The sequence below is a fragment of the Drosophila subobscura genome, chromosome E (genome assembly GCF_008121235.1).
Source record: "Drosophila subobscura isolate 14011-0131.10 chromosome E, UCBerk_Dsub_1.0, whole genome shotgun sequence".
NCBI classification, from domain to species: Eukaryota; Metazoa; Arthropoda; class Insecta; order Diptera; family Drosophilidae; genus Drosophila; species Drosophila subobscura.
The window spans coordinates 5,601,376-5,618,666 of NC_048531.1; the positions used below are offsets into that span (position 1 = coordinate 5,601,376).

At 47.5% G+C, this 17,291-nt stretch overlaps 7 protein-coding genes across 9 annotated transcripts; 5 read left to right on the forward strand and 2 right to left on the reverse strand.

Annotated features, from left to right (window-relative positions):
- Positions 1–795: 795 nt before the first annotated feature.
- On the forward strand, positions 796–7,383 carry LOC117891405 (kinesin-like protein KIF12). Its single transcript, XM_034796851.1, has 8 exons — positions 796–1,449; positions 4,518–4,692; positions 4,752–4,979; positions 5,036–5,176; positions 5,489–5,630; positions 5,692–6,538; positions 6,938–7,255; positions 7,314–7,383. The coding sequence occupies exons 1-8, from the start codon at positions 1,115–1,117 to the stop codon at positions 7,324–7,326; spliced, it is 2,199 nt and encodes a 732-aa protein (XP_034652742.1). The 5' UTR covers positions 796–1,114; the 3' UTR covers positions 7,327–7,383.
- A 230-nt stretch (positions 7,384–7,613) lies between these two features.
- Positions 7,614–8,494, forward strand: LOC117890197 (guanine nucleotide-binding protein subunit gamma-1). 3 transcript variants are annotated; one of them, XR_004648561.1, is made up of 3 exons: positions 7,614–7,677; positions 7,747–8,229; positions 8,287–8,494. XR_004648561.1 is itself a non-coding variant. In XM_034794902.1 (2 exons), exon 2 carries the CDS (start codon positions 7,839–7,841, stop codon positions 8,040–8,042), a length of 204 nt encoding a protein of 67 aa, XP_034650793.1. In that variant the 5' UTR covers positions 7,614–7,677; positions 7,747–7,838; the 3' UTR covers positions 8,043–8,310. The 3 variants fall into 3 exon arrangements, 2 of the variants coding, with proteins under 2 accessions (XP_034650793.1, XP_034650795.1); XM_034794902.1 differs by having other exon boundaries at positions 7,747–8,310; XM_034794904.1 differs by having other exon boundaries at positions 7,646–7,677; positions 7,750–8,310.
- A 634-nt stretch (positions 8,495–9,128) lies between these two features.
- On the forward strand, positions 9,129–10,098 carry LOC117891876 (PSME3-interacting protein). The gene is made up of 3 exons (XM_034797641.1): positions 9,129–9,379; positions 9,432–9,592; positions 9,650–10,098. Exons 1-3 carry the CDS (start codon positions 9,184–9,186, stop codon positions 10,016–10,018), a joined length of 726 nt encoding a protein of 241 aa, XP_034653532.1. The 5' UTR covers positions 9,129–9,183; the 3' UTR covers positions 10,019–10,098.
- Positions 10,016–12,339, reverse strand: LOC117891874 (nucleolar GTP-binding protein 2). The gene is made up of 3 exons (XM_034797640.1): positions 12,032–12,339; positions 11,290–11,968; positions 10,016–11,234 (listed from the first exon to the last, which is right to left on the reverse strand). The coding sequence occupies exons 1-3, from the start codon at positions 12,239–12,241 to the stop codon at positions 10,096–10,098; spliced, it is 2,028 nt and encodes a 675-aa protein (XP_034653531.1). The 5' UTR covers positions 12,242–12,339; the 3' UTR covers positions 10,016–10,095.
- An 86-nt stretch (positions 12,340–12,425) lies between these two features.
- On the forward strand, positions 12,426–16,278 carry LOC117891873 (E3 ubiquitin-protein ligase SH3RF1). The gene is made up of 6 exons (XM_034797639.1): positions 12,426–13,047; positions 13,106–13,214; positions 13,376–15,080; positions 15,137–15,325; positions 15,393–15,674; positions 15,746–16,278. The coding sequence occupies exons 1-6, from the start codon at positions 12,934–12,936 to the stop codon at positions 15,918–15,920; spliced, it is 2,574 nt and encodes an 857-aa protein (XP_034653530.1). The 5' UTR covers positions 12,426–12,933; the 3' UTR covers positions 15,921–16,278.
- Positions 16,279–16,282: 4 nt separating this feature from the next.
- Positions 16,283–16,776, reverse strand: LOC117891879. Its single transcript, XM_034797645.1, has 2 exons — positions 16,618–16,776; positions 16,283–16,489 (listed from the first exon to the last, which is right to left on the reverse strand). Exons 1-2 carry the CDS (start codon positions 16,668–16,670, stop codon positions 16,369–16,371), a joined length of 174 nt encoding a protein of 57 aa, XP_034653536.1. The 5' UTR covers positions 16,671–16,776; the 3' UTR covers positions 16,283–16,368.
- Positions 16,774–17,288, forward strand: LOC117891878. The gene is made up of 2 exons (XM_034797643.1): positions 16,774–16,990; positions 17,047–17,288. The coding sequence occupies exons 1-2, from the start codon at positions 16,880–16,882 to the stop codon at positions 17,143–17,145; spliced, it is 210 nt and encodes a 69-aa protein (XP_034653534.1). The 5' UTR covers positions 16,774–16,879; the 3' UTR covers positions 17,146–17,288.
- Positions 17,289–17,291: the final 3 nt, after the last annotated feature.

A 17,291-nucleotide genomic window follows, 5' to 3' on the forward strand; every position in this document is an offset into this window, starting at 1 on the left:
AACAATTAAGTAATACTAACTGGAATTTGCGTGATTTATTTTATGCTCAAAATGGGAAAGAAATTGAATGTACTGAGTGGCAACAAGACCCCTTCTAAACAGAGAACATCTTCGATAACGTCTTTGAAATGTAATCTCCAATAACCGCCTCCATTCAGTTGCACAAGCGAAAAGTGTGCAAAGAGAATGCACAGGAATCCAAAAACAAAATAGGCGCTCGAATATGTATTCTTCAGTTATTTCTTACTCTAATATCATATGAAGCAACCCAACCAAACCTTTCTATACCATATATGCATAGTGGTAACATTGAATGGGTTAACGTTAACCCAGTCGCCTGCCTATGTGCTCAGGGTTTAATATCCTGAAAACGAATTCCATGCTCCATGCTCCGATTATGGCAAAAGCAAAGTAAAAAGTAAATGCAAATAAGCCACGACAAGCGGGCTAATGTTGTTGTAGCTGTCGTAGCTACAGCCCCTGGATGAATGGGCACGAAACCACGCCAGGGTCAGTGGTAGGGTCATCCAATTCCAACCACCACCACCCGCATATCCGGTCACCACCTACCTCATCGTCATCGTGGCTTCGCTTGGGGTATGGGTGGGTTTGTTTACCAAACAGCACGCTGATTTAATTGTTCTAGGCAGCAGGAGTCGGGAGTAGTGCGAGGACTCGTGAGGCCGAGCTGCGAGAGAGTCCAACTTGTGGCGGCGCAACAGCCACAACAAACTTCAATTACAGGTGGCGATTGTGGCCACCAAGAGAAGAGAATGTCCGGTGAGTGTGGTGCTGGGGCGGTGTGGTGCTGTGGTGTGGTGTGCGTGAGTAGAAATTACCATAAATCTGAGAGGGCTCGAATAAAAAAGGCTTCTCTGGTGAACTTGGGCCAGCAGTTCGTGTTGAGTTGTCGCGGTGAGCGGTTAACCCGAAGCTAAAGGCTCTTTGCGTTTCGAAAATTTGCGTTGGCGTGGCAGATCCCTGTGTGGTGTGTGTGCGTGTTCCTTGAGCAATGTCCACGGTACAGCCAGTTGTGCAAACAGTTCAAATAGTACAATTATTGTCCAGTGCTGGTCACCGCTAGGCCACCGGGACTTGGTGGCGCTCGTATACCATGGTACGTCGCGCCTCAAGCGTGCCGCATTTGAATAGCAGCGGCGGCAGTAGCGCCGATAGCGCCAGCACCTCTGGCAATCGTCGGGCAAGGGGCGCCGCTGCCGGCTCACGTGGCAGAAAGGCGCCAACGCCCACATCGACATCCACGTCCACTTCGATGTCCAACCAGCGGGGCAGTTCCGGCAGCAGCAGCAGCATGCCACGTTCCCGCAGTCTTACCAACGGCATGCGTCGCCTCAGTCCACAGAAGGGAACAGGGAGTGGCGGTGGCGGTGGCGGCGTCGGAGGCAGTTCCCGCAATACGCCGTATTTTCTACGCTCACGGGAGAACGAGTAAGTGTGGTCTAAGGAAAAGGAATGGATTGCCGCCATTGCGGTGTTTCCCACCGTCATCAATAGGTGATAACTGGCTGACGCTTGGGCACACAGTGGAGACTCGCTAGCACGAAATTGTGGCACAAATAAATCAAGATCTCAGATCTCACAGCTACTAAAAGATCTAAACATTTCGACCTTAGCTGCTAAAGATTAGCTCAAGCATTTTGTTCACTTTTTGACTTGGTTTTGGAATTGTAAATTTACTTTTCCTCTATAGTCACGTGGTTCCTGTACTGCGTATATATTTTAGGAATTAAAATTGGTCTTTGAATATTACATACATAAGTACGTGGAGGGAGTTCCTCCATTTTTTGTAACCTTTCGCAATGCCGCTGGCAGGGCCGCTGCTTGTGTAATTATTAAATAAATATATCTATAAATTGTATGTGGAGTACAGGCGAAGGGAAATGTATTAATTTGCATCATTACATTCGAAAAGGGCAGAGGCAGGGACTGCTACAACCATTAGTGATAACACGACAGGGACTGACCGCTCCCCTGGCTCACCCCTAATCGAAGGCAAGACCCATTAAAGGCAACCGAACGATGGCAGGCAAGGCAGGAATGGAACAAGCAGACACAAGCCAAAACCATAATGACCACGCACAATGCGAGTAATCCAAAAGAAGGACAGACAGGCAATCAAATGAACAGAGAGACAGTCGAACGAACGAACGAACGGCCAGAGTGGCGGGAATTTTATTTTAGTTCTTTATTTAAACAATTTCGTGAAGAGGAAGTACAGCGCCAGCAGATCGTGGGGGTTGAGCTGGGTCGAGCACTAACCGGACACGACACAAATCGATTTTGCAATTAAAGCCCATTGAAGTCTATATGTAGGATATGACCGGAGTTGAGAGCGAAAGTGGTCATATTTTCAGTTGAGTTTTTTAGAGTTCGATTCCGCTGTGGGTTCAGTTTTAACGCAACAGAAACAACAGCCTAAGGTTAAGGACCCCCAGTCCTTTGAGCTGAGCTGGGAGCTGGTGACAAGTGGGTTAAGTACAAGACATTGCTCCGGCCAGAACATTAAATATTCAACAGCGAGGAACTTTCTATTGATGGCATCGTGGTTTGAGCAGCTACTTAATATGATGATATGATGGTATCTATTTGTTTTCACTTCAATTGTGTCATGGAATACCTATAATTTCATTAATTTGAATCATTAATACCGTGGGGCAATGTGTCATTGAAGAAAATAGTCGTAAGAGGAACGTCTCAACGTTTGTTTTCACCGAACTCCTTGGCCAGATGAGCCTGTTTAGATCATGATTTTGGAGTGAAAGCCAAAGAAATTTAACAGAAAGTGTACATCATTTTCATCACCCTATTTAGCTGGAATAAAAGCACTTCCTATGAATCTCTTTGGCTCGTTAAGAGCCTTCCATTCCAAGGTTACCATTCACACCTACACATGTGGGGATATGTCATTTGGTAATTGGATTTATGGAAGTGCTTCAGCTCCCCCAATAGCCAGCAATTGGCAGCATTATGGGCGTTATAATTATAATGGGACACGCGTATAGAGACCAATACATATCTTATCATTTAGACTGATGAATGCGTTGATGGCTGCATGATTGACGACACACATTGAATATGCTTTAACAAATATTGCCACACAGACAGTAGAGCAATAACTGCCCCATGGCCTTAGCCAAAATTCTATCTCCCCTCCGGGCAGCTTTGAAAGTGAATTCGCGTGCGTGTTGGCTGGTTGGCTGGCTGGGAATGATTGCAATTTAAAAATCCATATGGACACTATACAGTATGATATATGGATTTTCTGGCATGCAAAGCACTGAGTTGGGTAATAATTACGCCCCCAGAAACAGATAATCAAAAGTCCACATTTCATTGCCTAAACTTTGCATGCTTCATAAATGTCACCAGGAGCAGGGAGTGGATTCCCCCTCTCACTTTAATGCATGGGAAATGAAAGTGAGAGTTCCAGTTTCAAAATCGTTAGAATTTATTTGTTTCGCAAACAAAAGTCACTGGAAAAAACCCGACAACCCAGCTCTTCCTGCTCATAATCCAATCAAATCGCTGCTGGACAATTAGGAATTGTTGGTCTGAGGTCAGTGTAAATATTATGTACGATAACATGCTGAGCTGAGCTGGGGTTACATTTGTTGTGGGTATACAAATAACAGCAGCGGGACAAGTCAATCCACTTCAAAGGAAATCAAAATATTCAAGGGTAAAGAGATAGAACTCCAAACACGGTCAATATAATGATGGTATTATCGGTCACCCTTTCAGCAACAAATCAAAACTTTCGCTTTTAGCTCCCCATTAGCCAATTAATTATTTAGAACCGAAAGTTGATTGAACTTTCCCAACCCTAGTGGACCCAGGAGCTGCTTTATGCTCGTCTTAGACCTCAAGTACCCCCAGGAGGGTTCGTGTTAATACCTTCTATTGGCGCCTTTTGAAATATTTACCAAGAGCACACAGCACACACAGCAAAAGGGCCAACTCATGGCTGATTAATGGACGAAGTCTACGACGAAGTTTCGGACATTAGTCTATGAATGTTTAACAAGTCATTTACGGGTAAAAATGTTAAATGTCAGGCTCGAGGGGAGAGTCGAACTGGAAGACGGAACACATCCCACATGCTCGTGCTCCTGGGTAACTTCTCTTGAATCCGTTCTGTGTGTTGGTGGCTCCAACGAGCTCCCAAATCAATAATTTATCGCTTACTAATTTGCATATTTCCACAAAGAGAAATTCCGCTGAAGAAAATGTTATTAATCACGCTCCTCCCGCCTCAAAAAACGAATTGCGACTTGGTATGAAAAACAGCCAAAAGCCAGCCATCCATCCACCCTTAACCTTGGCTATTTATAGCTGACCAATGGTCACCGTCAAGTTCAAGGCAAATCCATGAATCCCACAAAATTCCAGGGATTCGCTGTGCGCAGAAGGAATGGAAAGCTTTTTCGATGTTACTTTGATTGATTGGCTGCGATAATGGGTATTTCCAATATTATGACAAACTTTACTTTCTGTAGGATTGGCAGTGCCGATACCCTGGAAATTGTTGCCTCCAAGTCCACCGGCAGCGAGGAGTGCTCCACGCCCGAGGACAACATCAATGTGGTGGTCCGTGTGCGTCCGCTCAACGAGAAGGAGAAGCGGGACAGGCACGGCTCCACGCTAACATTTCCCGGCAACGGACAGGTCATCGTAAGTATCGAGCGACTGTTTTTCGTTGCCTTTGTTAAGCAATGAAATCCCCCCGACAGATTGAGGGCAACGATGTGGGACAGAAGCGTTCGCATAACCGGGACAGCGTTCGTGTCTTTACGTACAACGTGGTCTTTGAGCCGGGGGCCACACAGGATGATATCCTGGACTATTCGGGCATCAAACGTATCATAGAGATGGGCATCGAGGGGTTCAGTTGCACGGCATTCTGCTACGGCCAGACGGGCTCGGGCAAGACGCACACGCTGACAGGACCACCAGATCTGGTGAGTGGAGTTGAGAGTCTCCAGCTGAATTTGTGTGACTGTTCCACACTTTGCAGTTTGTGGGCAAGCCGAATCCAAAGGATCCGCGACATGGCCTCATCTTCCGTGCTTTTGTGTATCTCTTCCAATTGATTAAGAACCGAAAGGATGTCAATTATGTGCTCAAGGCTTCGTTCATGGAGATCTACAATGAAAGGGTAAGGGTAATAACCGATGGCATCTAATTAATTAATCTCTTGGGGCACTGCCTGGTCGAACATTCGATTTAAATTCAAATTGCATTTGCCACAATACATACTCCTGCTGATTGCTTTCCCCCCGTCGGCAAACACAAACATGCATTGGATTGACCTGACCTCTATTAAATGAATGTCAGCACGCTCCCATTGGTCCCTCCCCAGTGCGAGGCATTATTTTTGCAATTTTTGCTTGGCATTTCAAATGATTTGTTTAGCCCTTGGTCCTTGGTGCTCCCTTGTCGCTTTAACAAATTGAATTGCATTTAATAGGTAATCGATTTGCTCAATCCGGGAAGTGCACGGAAACCGCTCGCCGTGCGCTGGTCCAAGAAGTCGGGCGGCTTCTTCGTGGAGAACCTTTTCACGGTGGACTGCGAGGAGCTGGACGATCTGCTGGCCGTACTCGAAGAGGGTAAGCGGCTGCTTAGCCTTGATTCCAAATGCAAAATTAATTAATTGTCTTCTTGTTGCAGGCATGAGAAATCGTGCCGTAGGCTCGCATGCCATGAACGATCATTCGTCGCGCTCGCACACGATCCTCACGGTGCACATCCTGTCGGACCAGCAGACGGATGGCGGAGTGTTCCTCTCCAAGCATGGCAAGATCAATTTCGTAGATCTGGCCGGCAGTGAGCTGACCAAGAAGACGATGAGCGAGGGCAAGACCCTGGAGGAGGCGAACAACATCAACAAGAGCCTCATGGTGCTCGGCTACTGCATCTCCTCGCTGAGCGATGCCAAGAAGCGGTCGGGGCACATACCCTACCGGGACAGCCAGCTGACCAAGCTGCTGGCCGACAGTCTGGCGGGGAACGGGGTCACCCTGATGATCGCCTGCGTCTCTCCGGCACACTACAATCACGCAGAGACCTTGAACACTCTGCGCTACGCGTCGAGGGCCAAGCGAATACGCACCAAGCCCGTGATCATGATGGACCCCCGGGAGGCACTGATCCTCAGCCTCAAGCGGGATATTCACGCACTTCAGATGGAGAATGATCACCTGAAGGCGGCCCTTAATCTGCACCACCAAGCGGCCACCAGTGGCCCCGTGACGGACACTCTGCTCGACATGCAGCTGGAACGACTGAGCAGCGGAGGCGGTGCGCCGGTGCCAGTGCCCAAGGTGGATCTGGAGCGGCTGCCCGAGCTGGATGGCTCAGAGCTGGCCGAGCTGGTGAAGCTCTACATGGCGGAGAACGAGTCGCTGCGGCAGGAGAACAACCATCTGTTCACCGTGCGCGAGACAATACTCAGGGACCAGGAGATCGTTTGCAGGGAGAACGAGCGGCTGCTCAAGAAGCTCGAGGATGTTAACAAGTGAGTTTCAGTTGCGGTGGTGGGATAACTGGAGATCAGGGTAGAGCAGGGACCTTCTCGAGGCGCTCGGCTCATTGTTCTCTCCCATTTCTGACTCGTTCTAGATCGGTACCGAGCGGGTACGAGGACGGGGACAATGAGCCAAGCACCCAGAGGCAGACGAATCACACTGAGGCCCCCCCAGGAGGCATCACATAATCTCAGTTTTGTTTTTTTATACTGTAATTTATATGCGCGTATTTGTAAATGTTTTTTGAAAACAAGAGTCTAGAGTGTGACTAGTCATGTAAGCCAGCCTTTGTAATAAAAGTTTGTTTCTGTTCCCATGAATTGAAGGCATCCATCAGAGGCGTGTATAGACTCTTACAGATTGTTCACTAGAAATATACATTTTTTTAGGGTTTGTGTGCGTTCCCCTTTGATACCTGCCCGCTCGGCCATATCCCCGACCACCGGCAAGGAGACGCCCGGCACTGAGATCTGGACCAATCCCGAACTGAATGGCGCTGCAGTCTTGCCGCTGGAGCAGCGCATGTCGGAGAATGCCGATAGGCGGACGGACACAGCCCAGAAACGCATCGATCAGAAGCGCATTGCCCGGAACATTTTGATAATGGCGAATGCATTCACCAAGCCGGACCCAGATCTGGCGAAGAAGCTCAACACGGACCCAGAGAATGTTCCGGCACTGAAGCAAGCTACGGACTATATGCCGGAGTAAGTTTAATTACCCAGCGGCTGACACACTCAATTCATTATTCCTTCTTGCTTTCAGCATGCTAACGTAGAAAAAGTCTAGGTGGCCCAACAAAATAATACATAAATATATATTTTTGCAATTAATGTAATGAGAAAGTGAAAAGAAAAATACATTTGAAATAAAATTGTTACAGCTGTAATGCTAATTAATTCAATTGGAGACTGCTATCTAGATGGGGAAGTTCTGCGTCCACGGCTATGAATATTTCAAAGCATTACCGCCAATCAATTTCAAAAACTCCTATCGATGCGCCGTTATCGAATGATTAACACAACTCGATATCATACCTGTAGCTGTGGCCTATCGATTGTACAGTAATTTGTATTGATTTTTCAACGCTCCGAGAAATTAAAATTCGTGCCTGTGCCTGTTGCTAGAGGTAAGGGGGCTAATTAATATTGATTAAATGGCAATTGCATCGAGTAATGCATCGGGTTATTATTTGCAGCTGCAACGGTACTCCAAATCAATTCGCTGGCCAGCCCACACCGCCCCACCTGCACCACCATAGGTCTCGCCGAGACGGCTGTCCTAGATCTGATGGCTGCCAATTTGCAACAGCAGCGGTCCATCAATGCCCAACTGCGTCGCGAGATGGCAATAGAACGCATGCAGGTCTCTGAAGCCTGTGCGCTGATGATGAAGTACATGCTGGAGCACGAGGAGGAGGACTCGCTGCTGAGCGGATTCAACGGTCAAAAGTTGAACCCGTTCCGTGAAAAGAACTCGTGCAGCATCCTATAAGTATAAGTGCGAGCTGTGCCCCTCCCGACACAGGTTCCTAACAACAGTATTTATTGATATGCATATACAGAGAATTACTCATATACCCGTACTATATTGTACTGTACTCAAATAGACCCGCCGAATGGCAGGGAATACACTACGCATGCATGTGTGTGTGTATTAGTATAACCCATTGATGTTTGTTGTAAGTATGCTGACCTCAATTATGTCTATAAACTGAATATATACAATATCTATATAGGGCAGATATTTATGAATGTGTAAACATTCGTTTCGGGAACCGTCTTTAACAATATGCCTGCATATGTTTGTATGTATAAATATCGTGTATTTTGCTATCCTGTAGCTCTTTTTTGGAGAAATACATACATATTTATGAATTAGCAGTTTCCACGAAGATATAACCTAGCCCCACCCCAAACCTCCCTCTATAAATGTTTCTTATTGAGATCTATGTACGTAAAATAAATAAAAAATAAATCAGTGTAACAAATACTTATCGAGATACATACGTTTATAAATTTTAAGTTGCGCCATGATCCACTCGGATGCGATTAATCCTTATTTTCTACTTCTGGATCAGTGTCGCGATAATCTGAAGAAGCGGAACATCCAGAATATAAAAGCCACAGTCGTGGCCAAAATGTGTGGGCAAAAATGGCGCGAAATGGTGATGCTCAGAAGTCGGTGTATACATATAAAGAAGGCCAAGGAAAACCGTGACAGCCGAGACTCTGAGGGGAAGGTCGAGTATTAGCGCACGAGATGTCCCTGAACTCGCCAATTGATATGGCCAGTTCAAGGGGACGATCTCGGAAGATTTAACGCGGTTCGAATCCTCCTTAAAGCATGGCTCTTGGTGAACCTCAGTACTGTGGTTATGAGAAGATGACGCCGCGACAGAAGCTGCCGATCTACCACTTGTTCATTCCTATGCGAAGCTCGCGTTAAAAAGACCGTTTCTGTATAAAATTATTATTATTATAATATTATATTATTGTATTCACTACACATTGAAATTTCAAAGTAAAAATTCGCGGCATTTTTGCACATTAACCAGAACTGATTTGGTGGCGCTTACCAACACTAAGGACAGCACAAGCGTCAAGTTGAAAAGTGTAAATTGTTGAAATAAATCATGAGTTCAGGCTTTGTAACTGAAGCAGAGGCGGCCGAAGCTCGCCAAAAGCGTCAGGAAGAGTGGGAGCGTGTCCGCCAGCCAGAGGATCCACTGGAACGGCCAGAGGAACCATATGACGGACGATCGCTGTACGACCGCCTAAAAGAACAGAAAAACAAAAAAGATATGGAATACGAAGAGGCACACAAGCTAAGTAGGTTCATGAAATCTTAAAATATCTGCTCGCTAAGTGCCCCCAACTTTAGAGAACCTTATTCGCGGCCTCGACGATGATGAGGTGCAGTTTCTGGAGGCTGTCGACGAACACAAAATAAATGCGGAGCGTCAGCAACTGCGTGATGAGGCCCGTGAACTGGAGGACTTTCGCAACCGTGTGGAGAAGCTGCAAGAGGAAAGTGTTGATAAGGTAAACCATACCAACATCTCTTTCGAATGCGTATTTAATCAATTTTATTGATTATAGAAACTGCAGGCAGAGCTGAAGACCACCGCCAAATCAGTTGGTGCTACGGGGGGCCGGAACACACAAAAGTCATTGCTCGGCCACGGAATAAAACGCAAAAACGGTGAATCGCCCACCACAAGCAAAGTGGCCAAAACTGTGAAGAACGACAGCACACCAGTGCAGAAGGAGAAGGAAGAGGAGAAGGAACAGGAATCACAGCCAGTGTTTCAAAGCGGGTTGCAGTTGATAGCCACGCTGCCTGGCATTGGGCCCTACACGGAGTCCAGCGACTCGGAGGCTAGCACCGATTCGGACGAACTTGATCGGTTCACACGCACCGATTTGTGTGGTCGCAAGATACCAAAAAAGAAACAGTGCACAGAGTAGGGTCAGATCAATCATTTTATTGGGGTGCTTAACGTGTAATTCTTTCTTGCAACAGAATATAGCCTAGAGTGTAAACATTACGTGTCCCTTTTCTTGTTGCGATTGCGATTCTTCACGTTGGTCATCTCGTAGAAGTTGCTGCCGATCTTCTTGCGTTTCTGGTTGCGTTCCAAGGCACGCTTCTGTTTGGCCGTCAGGCGCGGAGCCTTCGCACTGCTGGGACCGGCGGCATCGTCGGAACTATCGCCCATGTCATCAGAGTCACCTGGCTGGACCTTGGCCACGCGGAACTTTCCAGACGATGTGATGGCCAGCTGTTGGACCTTCTTTGTCTTGGCCTTCTTGTGGACAACACGCTGCAAATCATCATTGTACTCATCTTCAGAGTAGAAATCGCTGGCTCCATCGCTCGATTCTTCCTCCTCATCGGCGAGCTGACGAGCCTTTTTGCGGGCCGCCCGTTCTGTTTTCTGCTGCTCCAAAAGCTCCAAGTCGATGTGATCAAGCTCCTTGACATCCTGCTGCTCGTATTCCAAGCCCACTCGAATCTTTCGGAAGTCCTGAATCTGCTTAAACTCTCGAGCCCTCTTGACCGACTCGCTTACAAAGGTTGGAGCCTCGGACCTGGCATCTGAGTTCGCATCGTCGCCAGTTGGCTCTTCTACTATCTTACCCTCCTGTGATTTTGGAGTGGCAAAACCTTCAGGTGGCACATAGAAGGGAAGCTTGCCTCTCTGCCAGTCATTGAGCACCATGCGGGATGTCACGGTAACGTCTGGCTCGCCTCCCTTCAACAACTTGCCGGACTTCTTGGCCAGCTGCTCGAGGAAGTGTTTCGGCGAGGTCCAGTCATCGATTTTGTAGTTTTTGGCAATGTACTCCTTGCGTACACGCTGCAGCACAGTGTCCACATAGTCCTCCGGATTGGTGACCAACTCTACACGCACCACACCCTTGAGCACCTTTTCCGTGTCCGTCTCAGCCGTGGGGTACACCACGCCGGGGCAATCGATCAGGAATATGCGCTTCATTAGCGTTATGTACTGCCACACTTTCGTCTCTCCGGCAATGGGTGCCACCTTGCAGACCTTCTTCGAGCGCAGGGCATTGATAACCGAGGACTTTCCAACATTCGGGTAGCCAATAAATCCCACACTGATTTGCTTCTTGTCCAAATGCAGTTTACCCAACTGACGGAACAGATTGATGAGGGCGCCTATAGGGAGAATAGAACATAGAATGACATTCTTGTCCATAAATAAAGGACTTACCTTTGCCAAAAGGATGCTGCATAGAGGCATGAAACGCGATTGTGGGATACTCAGCACTGAGGATGGCCACCCAACGCTGTGTGACCCACACAGGCACCAGATCCACTTTGTTCAGAATGAAGAACAAGTGCTTGTGCGGCTTCTCTTTGCGCAGAAACTCCTCGATGTATTTGGAGCGTGTGCCCATGGGATCACGGGCATCCAAGACCTGCAGCAGGACATCGGAAGCGTCTACGACCTTGTGCAGCTCGTTCCAGATACGCCTGCTACCTCCAGCACCGAATACCCAATCTCGCACGGCCTTCTTTTCGCCCGTGTCTTCGCGTATCAGATCTATGTCCTTGGTTGAGTCATATTTATCCGCCTGCTCGTCGGCAGCCTTGCTCAAATCCTCCAGATCACGCACCTTAAGGCTGACACGTTTGCGCTGCTTCTTTGGCCCGAATACACTGTCAAAGCTTTCTGTGTCCAAGAGGTGGACACGCTTGTATTTGGAAGCCTCATTGAGTAGCGTTACTGGCAGCTGGGATGGCTTCATGATGACTTGATACGGATCCTTGACGGCCTTGCCAATCTCATCCTGGAACTTTTGAAGAGCTGTTTGGGATATCACGCGGGAGTTGCTGAACCACTTGGGTGTGGGCTCCACTCTGGCCATTGAACCAGCAGGCAGGCGACCCTAAAATCACAAAATTCAGGATGAGATGTCCATAAGGAGGTGCCAGGCATGTGCACGACTCACCTGGAACGGAGCCGGACAGATGATCTTGCCGGTACGATCTCGCTTGGCCTTGAAGTTGCGATACATCTGGAGCCGCTTAATGGTCCCCTTCGTACGGGGGTGCGCAACACCTTTGAGTCCTTCCTTAGGCCGTTCTGGGTTCATCGAGTGGTTTGAATGATTGAACCCCTGGGTACGGGGCTTGCCCGTTGTGCTGCGTACTTTCGGCATGATTTGTTGACTAAATCGCGTGCCTTTCAAACAATTTAAGATATCTTTGCAGCACGGCAAAACCAAAACACACGTGCTTGGTCAAAATTAAAAAAACAAAGGGATTTTGCAGTGTTCAGCACTGGTTTACATGACGCTATGCAGCACTGAAACGTGAACAGTGCTGCAAGACCTACTAAAGTAGCAGAATTGAATTAATAGATAAACGTATTAAAAATAAGTATTACAATTAATAGAAAATGCAAACGATTAATAATTATTAATTAGCAATAAATATTACTTAGCAATAAGCATTAATTTCAACTGCCAATATATGCAACAAATGCAAATATATTCCAAGTGTTCAAATGAAGCAAGCTGGTTTCATATCCGTGTACACATCCGCTTAGTATTTGTGTTCACACGAGCTTCGGCTGCGCTTAATACAATTACACGATTAATTAAAATAATTTAAAAGTCCGAAGTTAAAAGTGATAATGTAAATAGAAACCTAGCGAGCAATCTGTAGTAATTAGTTTAAAACATAAAACATATTCCGAATTTCCCAAGCCTCTCTTTGGATTGCGTTTGAGTGTTTGTATACCCATGTGTGGCTGTGTGCGTGTGTGTGTGTCGTCTTGGAATGTTGCCTTGCACGAAATTCAAATTGTGACCCCATCCTTGAGAATTTGCTTTTGAAGCATACCTAAGAAATGGATGAGCATACATTGAACGACCTGTTGGAGTGTTCGGTGTGTTTGGACCGTCTGGATACCACATCAAAGGTGCTACCATGCCAGCACACTTTCTGCCGCAAATGTTTGTTGGTGAGTACGAATGAAATTCCCGTTTTCCCGTTCTCCCATTGACCAGTTTTCCATTTAGGACATTGTGGCCAGCCAGCACAAGCTGCGGTGTCCGGAATGCCGCGTCCTGGTCTCGTCCAACATCGATGAACTGCCTCCAAATGTATTGCTGATGAGAATATTAGAAGGTAATGAGGGAGTATGAGCCATGAGTGTGCGCAGCCCACGCGCTCAAGATCTGGCGCTCGCAGCCCACGCGACATTCGGGCTAGAATTGTTGATTGTGGCGAAGCGGCATTGTCCAGATTTTCAGCAAGTTCGCATAATTCTAACTTCTCTCATTCTGCAGGCATGAAACAGACGGCGGCTGCTGTTAAAAGCGACAATAAAAGTGAAGAGACCGAAACGCCCCCAGAGAAACCCAAAATCCAACATCACACTGAGACAGTGGCACCCACAAGCAGCACACAAGTGCAGCAGCAGCAGCATCCGCATCTGCACCCGCAACAGAAATCGCAGACTCAGGTGGTTCGTCAGAAGCAACGGCGGTTCCTACTCCCGCACGCCTATGCCCTGTTTGATTTCGTTTCCAGCGAAGCCAACGATCTGAAGTTTAAGAAGGGGGACCTAATATTGCTTAAGCAACGCATCGACAACAATTGGTTCGTGGGCCAGGCCAACGGACAGGAAGGAACCTTCCCCATAAACTATGTCAAAGTGTCCGTCCCTCTGCCCATGCCCCAGTGCATTGCCATGTATGACTTTAAGATGGGACCCAATGATGAGGAGGGCTGCCTCGAGTTCAAGAAGAGCACAGTCATCCAAGTGCTACGCCGCGTCGATCACAACTGGGCTGAAGGTCGAATCGGCCAGACAATCGGCATCTTTCCCATAGCATTCGTAGAGCTGAATGCCGTGGCCAAGAAGCTGCTAGATAGTGGAGTTACGAATCAGCAACCGTGCCATCCGCCACAGCATCAGCAGCACCCGCAGCGTGCGCTTCCTCCTGTTCCCATAATTGATCCCACAGTTGTCACAGAATCCAGCTCTGGCTCCTCGAACATTACGCCGGCCAGCAGCAACTCCAGCTCCACTTCCAGCTCGAACAACTGCAGTCCCAATCATCAGTCTTCGCTGCCAAATACTCCACAACATGTGATGGCCTCTGGATCCGGTTCGGGATCGGTTCGATTTCGAGATAAGGGAGCTAAGGAGAAGCGGCACTCGTTGAATGCCCTGCTAGGAGGAGGAGCACCTTTGAGTCTACTGCAGACCAACCGCCATTCCGCTGAGATTCTGAGCCTACCCCATGAGCTGAGTCGCCTGGAGGTGGCCGCCTCTCCAGCCACAGCAGCGGCTGCCAAAGCGACTCCCGCCTCCCAGTCTGCACGCGTACTGAAGACCAATGTGCAGCAGCAAATGCCTCCCACTCTGCCCTGGGGGTACCTGGCGTTGTTTCCATACAAGCCGCTACAAAATGACGAATTGGAATTGAAGAAGGGCTGCGTGTACATTGTGACCGAACGGTGTGTGGATGGCTGGTTCAAGGGAAAGAACTGGCTGGACATTACTGGCGTGTTCCCGGGCAATTACCTAACGCCATTGCGTACACGCGACCAGCAGCAGCTGATGCACCAGTGGAAATACGTTCCTCAGAGCTCCGATGCGATGCAGATCCATCCCCAGCAGCAGCAGCCAGTGGCGCCTGATGTGCGCCTCAACAACATGCTGCCCATGCAGCCACCGGATTTACCGCCGCGACAGCAGCAGGCATCGACAACAGCGACTGCGACAACGACTAGCTGCTCAGTCTGGACAAAGCCAGTGGAGGCCTTGTTCAGTAGAAAGTCCGAGCCCAAGCAGGACATATCCACAGCCACTTCAAGCAGCAGTTCCTCTGGCGCAGTCGGACTTATGCGACGACTAACGCACATGAAAACACGCTCCAAATCACCAGGAGCTTCGCTGCAGCAAACACCGAAAGATGCGACCACCACAAGCATTGAAAGCACTGCTAAGACAACAGCACCTCTCTTGCATCCAGTGCATGTCAGGTAGGTGCTGCCCCAACATTCCCATATCTCAATTATCACAACGCGTTTCTCTGTAGATCCGGATCATGTCCCAGCCAACTGCAGCACAGTCAGCCGCTCAATGAAACGACAACAACGACAGCAGCTCCCCCTTCCGCAGGTCAGCAACATTTTCAGGGCAAGCAACAGCCTGCCGTCAGCAGTGGCAGTGTCTCTTATGGTTCGCAACGCGTGAAGAGCAATAAAGATCGACCACATTTGCTTTGGTTAGTTTGCTGAATCTCAGGCTGCTAGTCGAGCGAAAGTCAATAACTTAATCCTTTTTTGATGCAGCGCACGCCAATCCTTGGACGCAGCCACCTTCCGCAGCATGTACAACAATGCAGCCTCGCCGCCGCCACCGCCTGCATCCTCAATAGCCGCGCCTATCTATGCTGGTGGGCAGCAGCCCGGCAGCCAGACGCAGCTGCATGCGAACATGATCATTGCACCGAGCCATCGAAAGTCTCACAGTCTTGATGCTGGCCATGTGCTCTGCCCCAGCAGTAACGGCATCACCGAGGCGGCCATCAAGGCCAGTGCAACAACCAAGTCGATTTATTGCACGAGAGAAAGGTGAGGGTTTTCGGTCGGAGTGGATAATTTTGATTTTGATTTTCAACCATTCTCAACAATAATTATTGCAGTCGCTTTCGTTGCATCGTGCCGTATCCGCCCAACAGCGACATCGAACTGGAGCTGCATGTTGGCGACATCATCTATGTGCAGCGAAAACAGAAGAACGGCTGGTACAAGGGCACACATGCGCGCACCCACAAAACCGGGCTGTTCCCCGCTTCGTTTGTCGAACCGGATATCTAAGCCCAAGCATTTATTAGGTGAAATTCCAAATTACTTCTCAAAATTCATTCAATCGCCGGTCGATTTGGGCTTCCAATTTTGTAATCTCTTTAATACGGAAATCATTTATACTCGAATACGGAAATCGCGGATGTACTTTTTATACGATCTTTAATCAAAAATGCCACAACCCACTAGTGTGTGCGTCTAGAGCAACGAGTTACTTAAGCACTTTGAAGGATAAGTTAGAGAGTGAAATCGAATAAGCAAAAATATTTTAGAATTGGCGAAATCCCACATACTATTTGTGCCCAGTTGAAAGTTACATATTTGTAATATACGAACGTAAGTGTAATAACAAAAAATGTATACACACGAAGCGGTGATCGTTTAAACTTATTTTATTCACTAAGCAAAACATTGTGTCCACTTGGACATGAACTATGCGTGGCAGTGACAGAGGCCATGCTTATTCGGTTTTGTCGTACTTGGAGCCGTAGATTGGAACGTACTGAAGGATAAGCTTCCAGTCGGTGTAGTAAAGCAGGGCAAGGCCTGCGGCACCGCCGAATCCAGCTCCAGAGCGAGCGCTGAAATAAATGGGGAAAACAAAATTGTTATTGAATCTGCTCGATTATGCAATGTGGCCGTGTGTGCACATTTGGCCGAATTTAGGTACAATCATAATGCGACAATAAGGCTGTCATCATTTACTTACAAGGATGTCGCAATTTCAGCGTGCTTCTTGCCAAATGGGATGCGGAAAGCCATTTTATTCAGCTAAATTACTTTTTCTTCGAAGTTATCTGGCCTTGCTGTTTTCTGATACCAACGATATGCAGCCCTGAGTTTCGATGTTGCGACCATGGTTTTTTAAAGGCTTACAACACTGTCTGGAGTACGTGCGAGCAACAATTTGTCATCATCCACATTTGTTTATTATAGTTAAAGTCTGCCGTATAACTAACTCATTTATCACAATGAAAGTATCTATTTTTGGGGAACTCAACACGTTTGAGCTGTTCGTCCTGAGCAGCTTATTGCCTGCCGTCTTCGTGTTCCTGTGGACATTAATAACTGGAGACATAAAGGTTGCACCCAAATCTTATCTACCGGAATGTTTTTTAATCCAATTTTCGCCTCACAGAACTTCAAGGGGAGCAAGCTGGCCTACTCCGAATTCATCGCGAAGGATCCTGTCAACTGCTACCAGAATTACGGCGAAAAGAAACAAAAGGGTACTTAAGGATCACACAGTTATTAATTGTATTAATAATTGCCATGCATATATAATACATTAAAATTAAAAAAATAGCTTGCTGATCTGTACATTAACAGTGAACAGTGAAGGCTGAGATCAATATTTAAATAAATTAAATTAAAATTAAATTG